Source organism: Colletotrichum aenigma (assembly GCF_013390185.1).
Source record: "Colletotrichum aenigma strain Cg56 chromosome Unknown KSG_Cg56_contig03, whole genome shotgun sequence".
In the NCBI taxonomy this organism is placed as follows: domain Eukaryota; kingdom Fungi; phylum Ascomycota; class Sordariomycetes; order Glomerellales; family Glomerellaceae; genus Colletotrichum; species Colletotrichum aenigma.
The window spans coordinates 5691843-5705930 of record NW_023500909.1 but is presented as its reverse complement, the minus strand read 5'-3'; the positions used below and the strand labels follow the sequence as shown (position 1 = coordinate 5705930).

General features: G+C 53.9%; 4 protein-coding genes across 4 annotated transcripts; 1 reads left to right on the top strand and 3 right to left on the bottom strand.

The window, feature by feature from the left end:
• Positions 1 to 764: 764 nt before the first annotated feature.
• Positions 765 to 2348, bottom strand: faeB-2-1 (putative feruloyl esterase B-2; the record flags this gene model as incomplete). The annotated part of the gene is made up of 1 exon (XM_037320763.1): positions 765 to 2348. One exon carries the CDS (start codon positions 2346 to 2348, stop codon positions 765 to 767), a length of 1584 nt encoding a protein of 527 aa, XP_037181158.1.
• Positions 2349 to 4167: 1819 nt separating this feature from the next.
• BLRO-3 (Bilirubin oxidase) lies at positions 4168 to 6229 on the bottom strand (the record flags this gene model as incomplete). Its single annotated transcript, XM_037320762.1, has 4 exons — positions 4168 to 5598; positions 5651 to 5770; positions 5823 to 6048; positions 6096 to 6229. The coding sequence occupies 4 exons, from the start codon at positions 6227 to 6229 to the stop codon at positions 4168 to 4170; spliced, it is 1911 nt and encodes a 636-aa protein (XP_037181157.1).
• Positions 6230 to 9570: 3341 nt separating this feature from the next.
• Positions 9571 to 12115, top strand: CGCA056_v005509 (Sulfate permease 2; the record flags this gene model as incomplete). Its single annotated transcript, XM_037320761.1, has 3 exons — positions 9571 to 9820; positions 9896 to 10041; positions 10094 to 12115. The coding sequence occupies 3 exons, from the start codon at positions 9571 to 9573 to the stop codon at positions 12113 to 12115; spliced, it is 2418 nt and encodes an 805-aa protein (XP_037181878.1).
• Positions 12116 to 12355: 240 nt separating this feature from the next.
• Positions 12356 to 13634, bottom strand: PMI1 (Mannose-6-phosphate isomerase; the record flags this gene model as incomplete). The annotated part of the gene is made up of 2 exons (XM_037320760.1): positions 12356 to 13282; positions 13341 to 13634. The coding sequence occupies 2 exons, from the start codon at positions 13632 to 13634 to the stop codon at positions 12356 to 12358; spliced, it is 1221 nt and encodes a 406-aa protein (XP_037181484.1).
• Positions 13635 to 14088: the final 454 nt, after the last annotated feature.

Sequence of the window (14088 nt, the reverse complement as noted above, 5' to 3'; positions counted from 1 at the left end):
ACCATCGCAGGCCGTCAAACTGAGGTCAAGCCAGACGCAGACTGTTGTACTTGCGACTATGACCTCGAGATCATCACCTGCAAAGTCTCGGACGCGCCTATCTGCGATGTTCCCGATACTCGCTGTCCATTCCGACCCAGCCAGACGGAGGAGCTCTGCTGTTGCTGCGACCCGAACGCGAACGAACCTGCCATGAAGTGCGTGGCTCAGGAGAAAGGCGCAGGCTGCATCTGTCCGGCAGTTGTATGCCCTTTCAACTTCAACCAGTCCATGCTTCCGAGCTGGTTCCAAACTTAAGCTGCTTCGTCATCAGCCAGCGGAATTATTCTGGGTGCAGAAGGTCCTTCGATAATTTTTGACCACACTGAAGTATTGTTCCTCAACAATCGGTGTCCGAAATTATCAGACAGTTCCGGAAAGCACTGCAAGGCTACAATAGACGCGTATTTCAGGCAAAGAGATGAATACTTCTATGTCACTATCTGAGATTCTTCTCTCGACTCACTTATCAATACAATTTTGCACTTAAATTTATATGGATGGACCATTGATTGCCATGTTTAACTACTGCAGTCCGGTCTTCGGGAACATAACGCCTGACGTATCGTATTTCTCTTGACGGCTGTAACAATCTCGGGCCTCATGATTATGACCCGCAGTGCGTACACAAGCCGTGTCTGATTGTGTATACTTTCTTCGGTCTACCTGCCTACTACTAAATGTGCAAAGCAATTGACACCCGTACAACCTTGGTGCTACCCGAGTTACTCAACACAGGCCCATGAACTCTCATCCTTGTAGTCTCCGCCTTGGAAAATGTTTCGGCGGGGCCATCTGCAGTGCCTACGCTTGAAATCAACGCCTGCGCTCTGAGTGCCATTGATGAATGCAGTGCCCAGAATAGCCTCCGGAGCAACCTCCTCTTCCACCCAGCGGACGATTGCCATCAGGACATTCTGCTCGGGGTCAAGGCCTGCATTGCTCTGGGCCTGATTGCCGATAAAGGTGGCACCCGGACCGCCGCCGCAGTGGGCCATGCCTGAAATACGGAAGAAGCGATAGAACTCATCGAGGGCGGAAGGCTCAAGACCCATGGTCTTCGAAACGTGCTCATAGTACCTGGGGGAGTTGTCGCTTGAAATCGTCCCGTCGACCAGACCGTGGTAATGCAGGAGTTTACCGCCCCGTTCCTGGAAGGTAGAGAGATCGCCGTTAAAGGTCTCGATGTTGAAGAGGTTCAATGTGGAGGATGTAACGTAGTCCTCGGGCTTAAGGGTGATGGGATCCCAGTTGGAGTCGTTGAAGATGGCGTATTTGAACCAGTCAGCGGCGCCGAAAGGCTGACCGGTGAAGTAGGTTTGCGGAGCACCCGTGAGCTCGGCGCCGGGCTGCATGCGAGGGTAGACCAGGCTACCTTCGGCATCAAGAAGGGGCGAATAGATTGCACGCAGGGTTTCGACTTGCTGTTGAGTAAGGCAGTCTGTTGAGTCGGATCCCTCGCAGAGCAGACCATCCGGCTTGTAGTCGCACAAGTCAGGTGATTCAAGAATGCCATCGGCAACGCCATCGAGCTCGTCGCACTGCTTGAGAATGTCGCCGTGGATTGTGGGCCACATCGTCATCGGGATGAAGGTATCGGCCCCTTCAAGTCCGGTGAGGGGGAGGAAATGGCAGGACCACGAGGTAAGGTTGTTAAAAGAGAACGCGGGTGCACCAGCTACAATGCCGTCAAAGTCCTCGGGGAATGCTTGTGCTTCCTTCATGCCCTGGCGGCCACCGGTTGAGCAGCCCAGGTAATAGCTCTTCGTGTGAGCTTTTCCGTAGAACGACTTGCTGACATCTTTCCCAACGACGACGCCCGTGTGGAGCGCTCGGTAGGCAAAATCCTCGATCACATCGGGATTGTTCAGAAATGAAGAGCCACTCGCGCCGTCATGGCCGTTGTTGGTAGCGACAGCAGCAAAGCCCAAGGAGCTAGCGTAGTCGAGATCCTCATACTGAATACATCCACCAAGGCCACCATTGCCAGTGCTGATAAAGCGGCCAGTCCAGTTCTGGGGAAGCCAGGCTTCGAACTTAAGGCCGGAGCGATTCGAAGTGGCGATCTGAGCTGTAAGACGGCATAGATCCGCTGACACGGTTTGGGAGGGGCGACCACAGCTAGCATCAGCGTTGGGAAATTCCAGCGTTGTTCCTGCCGCGACAAACTCTGTCGAGACAGAAGCAGCTCCGGCAATGGTGGTAGCGTTGGCAAAAGAAAGGCATTGTTGGCGGAAAGGGAAGGTGCTGTTAACGGGGCTGGCTGCCAGCCCTTGAGCTAGGACGCTGAGAAGAACGAGAGACAGCATCCTGAAACCTGAACAATAGTAATGACTGTGAGATGGATGAATCAGAATAATGAAGGTCTTGAGGCTGATGATCGACACCAAGGCAAGCCACGACTGTTGTGTATAAACTCCTAGCTGTTAGGGCTGTATTCACCAGACATCAGGCGAAACAATATGGCCATGAAGGACGATGCCCCATTTTCGGGGGAACCGACTCTTGGCATACATCCCATGGTGCCACAGCTAGTCCCTTGACATCACGCTCCAAGTCCGCCAGGCTATTTGCCCTGCCCATCCCATCGGCTATGTGAAGACTAAGCCACCACAGTGCCCGCTTGTGAGCCAAATTCAGAGTAACCAAACTTATCGATGAACATACTACTCGGCGTATGTGAGCTCGTTCGGCCCGTACCGGGGGTATTGCGTCATATGTCAGCCGGCGGGATACCTGATCAGAAGTGTGTATGGGTTTCAACGGCGGAAGCTTGATGGGGCAGGTGGCTCCGACAGGTGGTCCTCAAGGATTGATAATCATGGAATGGGCCTGAAAGATGTTGCAAGCCTATACATTCACCAGGAGGTGCCCCCGAGGAAGGGATCGTTAGATTTAAGACTCTATTCCGGCCTATTGCATATCAAGTCGTCTCCAAGAAGACGGTTTACAGGACAATATTGAAAATTATGTTCAGACTCCTCGACATCAATAAGTATGGGCGGCTAAACTTTCTGCCCGCATTCACTCTACGTCTAAGTATGCATCGGGGCTTTTTTGGACCCGTGAGATCGTGCTAGAGGCCTGTACCCCAGCATGAATGGGGAGATCCTTCAAGGGTGTTTAACCTCACTGACACAGGCTTAAATTCAGCCTGCATTGCCGCCGGCAGGTCAGCCTCTTTCGGGAGCCGCCGGCAGCGGAGTTACATGGGTCACTACTCCGTACGCCCCGTAACATTCTACGTAGTGCGGAAATTACCAGTTTGCAATCATAAGGCATAAAGGGGGTGTCAGCCACCTGCAGACGGACGATCGACACGGATATGGGTCGCCGTTAAGGGCAGGTCCTTGCTATTTCGCTTTCGCAATGCGGTGTCATTGGGCTAGTTTTAGAAACACTACGTTTAGCACGCGATACAACATGTTGCATCGATACGTCAGGTGGGAAAAAAACAAGAACAGCCAGATTCTAAGAAATCATGTACTAATAGGTGGCCTTGAGAAAACTCCTTCGGGTTTGAGTGATGGTCGATTGCATAGAAGGGAGCCGTTGTTCGACACGATAATTCCACCTATCCACTTCGTCAAGTGATGGCCTCATCCAGCCTGTGAAATTACGTCTAGATAGCTGAGTAATTTCACGATTGGCTGGTGAAAATCCTTGGTTTGGGCATTTGTATAAGATTACCAACAGGCTAACCTCTCGATATGCGGCTAGATCAGGATCGTCTCAACATATGTGCAGGTTGTTCGAAGACTGGACTGGTTGAACTGTATGATATGACGTAGAATATGGTTAGACGTTGTATTCAGGGCCTCTGCAGCCAGACGGTACCCGTGAAGATTGATCGCGAACGCCGTATACACCGGCCTCCGAGCATGAGTAGTACGAGGACCTGGTCAATACTTCAGGTATTTCTGGAAAGTACTCATAGATAAATATCACGAATATGATTCGCAAGATACGGAGCCACCGTTAAGATATATACAGGCAAATCGAAGATGCTCCCGAGTCCTGACCCGTCGCGCATCCAGTGTTGTACAGCCGCCCACAACGTAGAAATTAGATCTTACACATTACACCGCGCATTCGCTGAGAAAAACCAATTTTGCCCCCCTCCGTCTATCATTCAGTCTCATCCATGACGTTCTCGGCCCTTTTGACCCGCCTCATCTTAACACCACCCATCTTAGTCGCGCTCTCCTTCGCTCCGTCCTTTTTGGGCGTGTCCTTCTTGGCTGCCTCCTGAGCCCCCTTTTTCTTGGCTGCTTCATCGTTGACTATGCCAGGGTTCTGGTGAAGTCCGCCTCGAGAAGCCCAGTATTGGTCCAGCTTACGTACAATGTCGCCGACATCACCGTAGGGCTGGAGCTTCGCCATGAACACAATCTTCTTCGTGATGGCATCCACGGTGAAATCGGCCTTGGTGATTGGCACGGCGCGCCACCGGCCTTCCATGGGGTCGTTGAACGCCGTCTCTTTGTACCCAAAGTCGCTCAAAGTCGTCACGTCGAAAGCTGCCATCATCTGATGGTCTTCGTGGATCAGGTTGTGGCAATGAAACATGTAGACGCCATCCCACGGCGCATAGTGGGCTTCGACACGAACAACCTCGCCGACGCCGATCCAAACGACATCCTTCAAACCGGCTTCTTCGTAAGGCAGGACGCCGCGGTCGGTTGCCCATTTGCCAGTGCTGGTACGGCTTAGGATTCGGAAGTCGACCATGTGGACGTGCACGGGATGCAGGAAGCCGCCGCGGCCTCCGTTCTCAATCTCCCATATCTCGACCGTGCCGCGGGGAACGTTTGCCAAAATGCGGTTGGCCTTGTCGCTGAATACCACATCGTTGATTTTCCAGAGGTCGTCCTCCTGATGGAACAGGTAGTAATGGTCAATGAGGTCGGGCAGCTGAGGTGGAAATGGAACGGCGCGCAGTTCCCCAGGCACAAGAGATTTGTCGGCGACAGGCGTGGGGCTGACCACAAACTGCATGACTGGCGTCAGGTAGTCCTCATCTTTGCCCTTGCCTTTCCTGCCCTTCTTGTGTCTCGACTGTGCTCCGATGTTGCGTTCGTCTTCCGTCATCATGGTGATCTTCTGCCCGACGAAGGGGGTGAAATCGAAGATGACTTCCCAGCGCTCGGCCATGGCTTGCGCGAGGTTCGTCGTGGTGACGGGGCTCGTAAGCAGGCCAGAGTCGGAGGCAATGACCTGGAACGGGATTGGGATAGGCTCTTCGTCCTCGTCTCCCAGTTTGTAGAACGAAAAGATGAACGCTCTCGAGATTGCGGAATTGAGAAGGCGAAGGCGGTATTTCCGAGGCTCTACAGCGAAGAACGGCCACGGCTGGCCGTTGACGTGGATGACATCTCCCAGCAGACCTTCTGTCTCCCCAGCCGGAGAAAATAGCTGACCATCATCACCGTATTGCTTTGACGTGATAATGAGCGGGATGTCATTGACACCGTACTCATTGGGAAGGCCCAGCGCATCTTCCGCAGGATCATGAATGATCCACATGCCTTCTTGGCCAAAGTAGTCATTCACGGCTGTCTTTGACGAGTATTAGCTCTGTTATCTAGTCCCGCTGGTCGGAAATACCTACGATGTCGACAGCATGGTCATGATACCACAGGGTCCGGCCGTTCTGGCTGTTGGGGTAGTAGTAGTCTTTGTACTGTCCGGGGATGATAGTGTCCTCTGCCCAACCATCCCAAGGCGATCGCTGCATGGGGGATTAGCATTGCCACCGGAATCCCGGGCTGCAGTTGACTCACCGTGTAGGAACCATGAAGATGCATGGAACTTGGGCTGACTGCCTTGTTGGACAACCTCACCACCGTTTCCCGCCCTCTTGGAATTATGTAAGTTGGTCCAGGCGACATGCCATCATATCCTATGAGTGAGACCGGCCCTCTGTCGGGATAAATCTTCTGCGTAAATGGAAGGACTTCCATCTCGTAATAGTCGATTGGCTTGTTCGTGACTGGGTTGTTGACCGAGCTGCCGTGGTGTCAGAGATGTCAAGCCGGTGATAGAGCCATACCTACAACTTTGGCTGCTTTACCGGAGGAATCGGTAAAGGGAGTTGGAAGAAGGTCGGGTACTCAGGGCTGATCCAGTCTGCCAATGATCCTCCAACCAGCGCCATCAGGGCCGCAGCGTGAGAGGTTCTGGCAAACATCCTGAAGGACGATTTACGAAAAGTGGAAACAGGAAAGAAGCAAACCGAAACGCCGCAATAAAATCTGCGCCTACCTGAAGATGCGCACTAAATCATGGGGTGGCCACCTGGTTATAAGGCGAATCCATTGCACAGAAAATTGGACGACCGTTTCTTATCAGGCAGGATGACATCTGCCCAGCGACGTCGCGACGTCGTGACGCTTCCCATGGTATTTTCGCCATGGCCTATACGAGCGGGCCAGTCCGAACATACATGGCTATGGTAGTATAGATGAACTCTCTATGTGCTGCGCTTAGACATCGTGACTCGATGTTCAGGACGGAATCTCGAGTGGCCGGAAGCCTTTATTCGCCTATGAAGAGTCGGCAGTCCGACGGCCCCTTCCTGATAGGTGCAGGGGGTGCCGAAAGACCTGTCGGCAGGGAGGCACGGGTTACGAGGGACTTACTCTAAATGGTTTAGATTTTTGCAGCTTGCTTTCTTGATCTTCGATATCTTGGATGATGTTCGAAGTTTGGCCAAGTACGGACTGCCGTATTACTGCGAAAGCCGTCTCTTACTCGACAGATAGTGGTCATGCAGTATCCATGGTTGTTGTAGGGCTGTTGGCCAACCCGAGAAGTTGGTCCAACTGCCATTCCCGCAGGCTGCATTGCATGGCTTCCCGCGCCAGGTATGCGACAATATGCCTGGTGACGTTGGGTGTTTCCTAGAAAACAACTTGAGTGGGCAACCCGAGGCAGCCGTTGTCGTTCATCTGAAGAGTCTGCCGGGAGATCGCCTGTAGGCTGGAGCAGTTCTATGTTCCGCACGTGCCCGCACTTGAGGTATCCCCGAAAACAAGACATCAGATGCTATTTCAGAACCTTCTTTGTGTGCCGCTGTAAGAACTCGGGCCTCCTGGAAGCGCCGGAAGGGACGTGTGGTGGCCCACTGACCAGAAAGACGTTGGTTATTGCTGACTTGGGCTACTTCTGGTAATCCAAAGACACGGCATCCTGAACATTTCCCTGAACACATATGTACGTTTCGGCGAGGAGACAAACGGCATTTCGTCACTGTGGTTCTGGAAACATTCGGTTGCATACAGCCTCGAGAGCCGTCGGTCAGTTGATAGGGGGTGACAGCAATCTGACATGATGACAGACAGCCCTCATCAATTGAGATCCACGACTAACCGACCTTAACCGAAGCGCTTACGGCGGTAAATACACCTTCAAGGTTCGAGAATTGAAAAACCAAATGCCTCAAAAGACAATTGCAGACTCAGACGGTCCCTTGAAGCTGGGCAGACCGGCGCCCTCGTGAGGAAGTTTCGGCTTCAGAGAAAAGGCCCCGGACTGGCGTGTTTGCTGATCTGGCGCAACTCTGCTCGCAAGCTGCCCAACCTACTCAGGCAAGCCTTGACCATTTTGAGAAACGTGTTGATAGGGAACCAAGAAAGGTTGCTGAGCTTCGGAGTCGGTGAGGGCGAGCCATCACCTTAAAAAATAAGAGCAGGACGCTGACCAAACCCAAAAGTGTCGGGGGGGGGGGGGGACGAAGAAAACATAGACCCAGCTCGGGCCCCCTTTCTCCACACCTCCGGGGCCCACATGTTTTCCGCGCCGTCGCCGTTCCTGGTCCGATGTTTAAAATGTCAGGAAATGTCAATACGCAGCCACTTTGGCCTCCTAACTCGACCTCAGATGGTTCCCGTGGGCAAAAAGCAAAAGCAGGGCCTGACCGGGGATTGAACCCGGGACCTCTCGCACCCAAAGCGAGAATCATACCTCTAGACCATCAGGCCAGTTCCAACATCATCACAAGCGAGAGTGGGTTTACTGTTGGCGTCCAGAAAGCAGTTTAAGAGCCGTTAAAGACGGAAAAGAATCCGAGCATCCTATTCCGGAGAACATGACCAACGCCGACGGCGACTGTCGACTCACCTGCGTTGTTGTCTTAGGTAAAAGTTACCCAACCCGTAGAGCGGGCATCATCATGTCTCTACAGGCCTGTTTGCAGGTGAGTCTGTTTCTAGCTGGCTGGCCCAACGCCAACCTGGATGGGCTCAACGTCTTAGCGCGTCCTGACGTCGTCTGGGGAATTTTGACTAACAATGGAGCCGTCCTTCTCAAAGGGAGGGCCAGATCAACCCCCAGATTCATCAACCGACGTTAGCGGCAACCGGCGTGACCGAAAATATCTCCATTCGCCGATTGACGACGCTGGAGCCGTCCGTGGAAAGGGCCGACTGCCGGGACGGGACATGGGGCTCTTATCTAGCCGTGCCAGCAGCAGCAAGCAGTCGACCGGCGACTTCTCATCCAGCCGTGGTCGACGCGCGCTGCCTCGCTCAAATCATGCAGTCGGCAAGTCTCTGACAACGGGTGCGACGACATGTTGCTGACGTGTTGCCAACCCCCCGTCTTACACGAGCCGCATTGAAAGAAACATCGGAAACGCGCCGCTGGAGTGGTTGCATACAGCAAGATGGAAAAGTTTCTCCCCCCGAGGCAGGGGAGCCTGGACCCCATCAATCCCCGACAAACGGGGCCGAGACCGTCCTCCTTCGTGGATCCAGCGCCGATACCCGCCCGGACCGGCTGTCGGCGCTCCGGAGAAGAACACCCACCACCGACCCGACCTGCCACCTTTCCTCCCTATCATCCACTTCGCCGACAAAGGCCAAGTTCGAGATCCACCGCATCACCATCGCGGGCCCACTCTTAGGGCACTAAAGCAGTGTTTTCTTGGTCCCCGAGCGCTGAAGCTCGTGCCAGCATCATGGGGACGTCTAGCGCGCCCCGTTCCCCGCGAGATCGTGCTCACTGCCGCGATGTTTTGCGCTTCAGATCGCCGAGATGTGCCCTGTATGTGTTTCGCTTTTCCTCCTGCGCTTCTGACATGGAGGGACCCGGGCTAGAGACGAACAGCGGTTCAAAGTAACTAGCTTATCGTCCCGTCCAAGAACAAAATCGAATTAGAGGTCTAGATCGCCGTGTCACCCCAACAAACGTAAGGATTACCTTCCCCGGCCTGCTGCCAAGTTAGCGCCCCCCTTGTCTCCCCGATAACACGGGCGCCAAGGCGGCTGGCGGTGCGGCTTCTAGAGCGGTATGCCCTCGAGACAGCCGTTGCTCCATCTTATAACCAGCCCATGTCACCTTCAGATCATACGCAAACCGGCACACCGCTTCGCTGCTCATCTGAAAGAAAGAGGCTTTTGTGAACAGACTCGTTCCTATCATCGTTTTGTGTGATTACTGACAGCCTCCCATGAGGCCGTATCTGGTATTTCGAAACCAACCTTCGGTATAAGGCACGCAGAAAAACTTTGCCATTTGAAGAAGAGAGTCATGGCAGCGAGCCAAGCCGGCTCGCTGGTGGCCAAGGTCCTCGGCATCGATCTAGAAGCCAGCACCCGACATCAAACACGAGAACTACACGAGCATGTCACAAACGATATCTCACCATACGACCCATATTATGAGGAAGACCCGACAGTAAAGGAATGGCTACTGGAGCACGTGCCGACAAAGGATGGATCGGTCCGTTACGTCAAGAGCTTGTTTCCTTTCACGAGGTGGATTCTGAGGTATAACACTCGTTGGCTTATCTCGGATGCTATTGCAGGCAAGTAGCACCATGAAAATTCCATGACCGTGAGCTTATACCCAGTAGGTGTGACACTTGGACTCGTGGTCATCCCACAAGCAATGGCGTATGCCCTTCTCGCACGACTCAGCCCAGAGTATGGTCTCTACACCTCCTTCACCGGCGCCGCCCTATACTGGCTGTTCGGAACATCGAAAGATATTGCGATAGGAGTAAGTCCTAGCACTAACATTACATCTATGATATCACAACTAACAAACACAGGCAACCGCCGTAGTATCTCTCCTTGTTGGCAAGGTCAGCGCCAAAGTCCTCGAAGAACACCCCGGCGAGTTCGCGCCCGAAGAAATCTCCAAGACACTCGCCTTCCTCGCCGGCGCTGTCCTTCTGGTCTTCGGTCTTCTAAGACTTGACTGGATCATCGAATTCATACCCCACGTGGCCATCTCCGCTTTCGTCACCGGTGCCGCTATCACGATTACCCTCAGCCAGATACCATCTCTCTTGGGCATCGATGGCGTCAACTCCAAAGCCGCCGCATACCGCGTGTTTATCGATACCGCCCGCGGCCTGCCCCGCGTGAAGCTCGACGCCGCCATTGGACTGACAGCGTTAGTATTGCTTGCCCTTATAAAGTGGTACACCGAGCGCATGGCCAAGACGCAACCAAAGCGCCGAAGGATGTGGGAGATGTTGTGTTCCCTTCGCATGACCTTCACCATCCTACTATATACCCTCATCAGTTTCCTAGTCAACAGAGGACTGGGCGACGGTGAACACAGATTTCGCATCACCGGGACTCTCCCGAGGGGCTTCACCCATGCCGGCCCGCCGTCACTAAACCCGAAGTTGATCTCCGCACTCCTCCCGGACCTCCCCGCCACCGTGATCATCCTCGTAATCGAGCACATCGCGATTGGGAAGTCATTCGGTCGCATTAACAACTACACAGTCCAGCCTTCACAAGAGCTAATCTCGATCGGCTGCACTAACTTATTCGGCCCCTTCCTCGGAGCCTACTCTTCGACCGGGTCCTTCGGCGGCACTGCTATTCTCTCTAAAGCCGGTGTCAGAACGCCATTAGCCGGCATCTTCAACGGAGTTATTCTTCTCCTCGCTCTTTACGCTCTCACCTCTGTGCTTTACTATATTCCCATGGCAAGCCTGGCAGCCCTGATCATACACGCCGTGATCAACCTCATCACCTCCCCCGACCACATCTTCAAGTCCTGGCTCATGTCCCCTCCCGACGTGTTCATCTACTTTATCGGCGTGTTCGTCTCTATCTTCACCAGCCTGGAAGACGGCATCTACGTCACCGTCGCCCTCTCAGCCGCTCTGCTCCTCCTGCGCCTCGCTCGCGCAAGGGGCCGCTTCCTCGGTCGCGTCCGCACCTACCGCCATCCCGACCGAAGCCCTACCGAGCACCACGATGTCGACCGTCACTCAGTGAGCAGTTCACAGACTCTCCACCACAGTCGGTCGCCCCCATCCCCTAAACTCCCTGCGCGAGACGTCTTCCTTCCCCTGGATCGCAAAGACGGTACGAACCCAGAGGTACATGTAGGAGAGCTCTACCCAGGCGTGTTCATCTATCGCTTCACCGAAGGCTTCAACTACCTCAACCAAGCACAATATGTCGACCGGGTAATTGAGCACGTTACCCAATCCACCCGTCGCACTACGATCCCTCACTACGACCACCCTGGCGATAGGCCGTGGAATGAACCCGTCCCTGCTGCGACTGTCGAGACCGACTCAGAGTCTGCGGCCCTAACAAAACCTTCACTACGAGCCGTTATCCTGGACTGCTCCGCCGTCAACAACATGGACTCAGGGGCCGTCGAAGGCCTGATTGACCTCCGCAACCAGCTCGATCGCTGGGCCGCGCCGGAACCTGTCGAATGGCACTTTACAGGCCTGCAAAACCGATGGACACGCCGAGCCCTGTCGGTGTCAGGTTTCGGGTGCCCTGCGCCAGGACACCTGAATCGCTGGGAGCCCGTGTTCACCCTGGCAGAGCTAGCTGGCCAGCCCCCAATGCTGTGTGATGGTGTATCGACTGCGAGGAGCTCAAAGGCCGTGTGCGTGACCAGCGACTCTGAGCAGTCGTCTTCGAACTTGGAGGAGGGAAGCTTGGCTTATAAGGAGATCGGGGGCCGAATTCTGGGCCCGATCACTGGGATCAATCGTCCTTTCTTCCACCTTGATCTTGCCTCGGCTGTTGAGAATGCAGTTAAGAGTGCGGCTGGGAAGGACCGCCATCTTAGAGAATTAGGTCATTGATGTTTAGAACCACGGCGTGGGGAGTTACTGAGGCGAACGTAGTAAAACCATCTTCATCGCCGTCATTGTTTTATTCATTTTAGAGATACTCCATTAGCGACAATTACATAGATTGAAATAATGATCGTTGCCTCACACCGAAATTTTGTGACAATACGAAGGAAGCACCCGAATGGTTCCTTTGGGAGATAGATTCATCTCCTCATGACATCATACTTCTAGAACTTCTACACAAATAATCTAGACCACAGTCGTAAACACCTGGATCTTACTCTTACTTCCCCATTTCGCCTCAATGCCAGGCGCAACAAAGTAGATGTGTCCGGCCTTGACTTGGAACTGCTTTCCGTCCGCCTCCAGAACACCTTCACCTTCAGTAACGATGGCTACAGCAGGTCCCTCGCCCGGCTCGAGCACCTCGCTTGGGTTCTTCTCATCCAAATCCGTCCGCAGCATATCGAACTCGCTCAGCGGCGGACGGTACACCACCGTCCGACCCTGCGCACCCCTGGGGCTCTTCTCTCCAGGCAAAATGACATCGTCCTTGCTGTGGGCCTTGAAAGTCAAAGTCTTGCTGAACAAGTCCACATTGTTCCGGTCGCCGGGTGGACAGAAGCCAGTGTTGAGCACGTTGTTCGACCGCGCCATGCACTCGACGATGTCTCCCGACAGGTACGCGTGAATGCCGTCTGCGGGAATGTACAACGCCTCACCCGCCTCCAACGTCAAGAAGTTCATGCACAGCAGTGCTACCAACGTTCCAGGGTCGCCCTTACCGTACTGCTCCTGTAGCCTTGGCAATAGATCCAGCACGTACGCGTTGCCGCCAAGTTCGTCGCGGGGCGTGTCGGCAAGAGCTTTTGATGCCTTCTCGACGGTCGATTCTTCCGCCAACAGGATGCGCCGGGTGACTTCTCGCAGTGTCTCATCAGACCAAGACTTCGTATCATCTGGGATGAAGTCCCTGAGCGCGGGGATGTTGAAGATGGGGGAGATTTGGTCGAGGGGCTTGAAGCCAGCGAAGACTTCAAATTTGCCCAAAGCTACAGCGATCTCGGGCTTGTGGTTGGTATCGGTGAAGTTTTCCGGGTCTTGCTCGTGAAGCTTGCTGGCGAGAGACTTGTTGGGGTGGATTTGCAGCGGAAGTGCTTTGGCAATTGAAAGGATCTGAGTCGCATGTCAGTGTGCGCCAACTGCAATGGTCTCATGGGCAAAGGGTGCCAACCTTTGGCAGATATGGCAGCTGGCCATCAAGCTGCTCAATGACCTTCTTTCCCAATAGCTTCTCCTTGTTCTTTTTCAAGACGTCGCTGAGCAGCTCCTGTGACTCGAGAACTCGGGCAGGGAAGTCCGGGTAATCGCCAAACCACATCTCTGAGTAGGCTTCGCCATCCTTGATCTTGAAGCCGGTAGGGGTGTTTTCACACAAGCGCGCGGCGAGGGAATCACGGCCCTTCTTTCCCCAATCGTAGTTGTTGCATGTGCCACTCAGCTGGAAAACGGTGCTTTGTGAACTCATGATGGCGGCACTTGATGTTCTTGGTTTGTCTAATGATGTGTTGGGATACTCTACACAGAAAATCGTTCACTGCCCAGGTGACAATCTCATCCGTGAGGTTTTATCGGCCCCGAAAACATCGCATCACACAGACGCGTTCTAGAATTCCACACGAGTAACCGGCCTGTGACGTCGGGAGGATTGACGCAAGAGGCTCGTCATAGAAGACGCCCGGGGCGCGCCCGGTCCCACCGCCCTGGATCTCGGCGGGCCGTGGCGAACTAGCACCCGAATGGGCCGAATCAGCCCACCGCTGCACGCCGAGAGAGTGTATCTTAGTGGGACACATGTAGGTATGCACCTCATCGTGATCTTGAACGACCTAATTACAGCATCATCGTGAAATTGAGGTCCCAATGGTTAGCTTAACTGAACCTAAACATGTTCACAATTGTTTCTTTGCATTACACTTGCT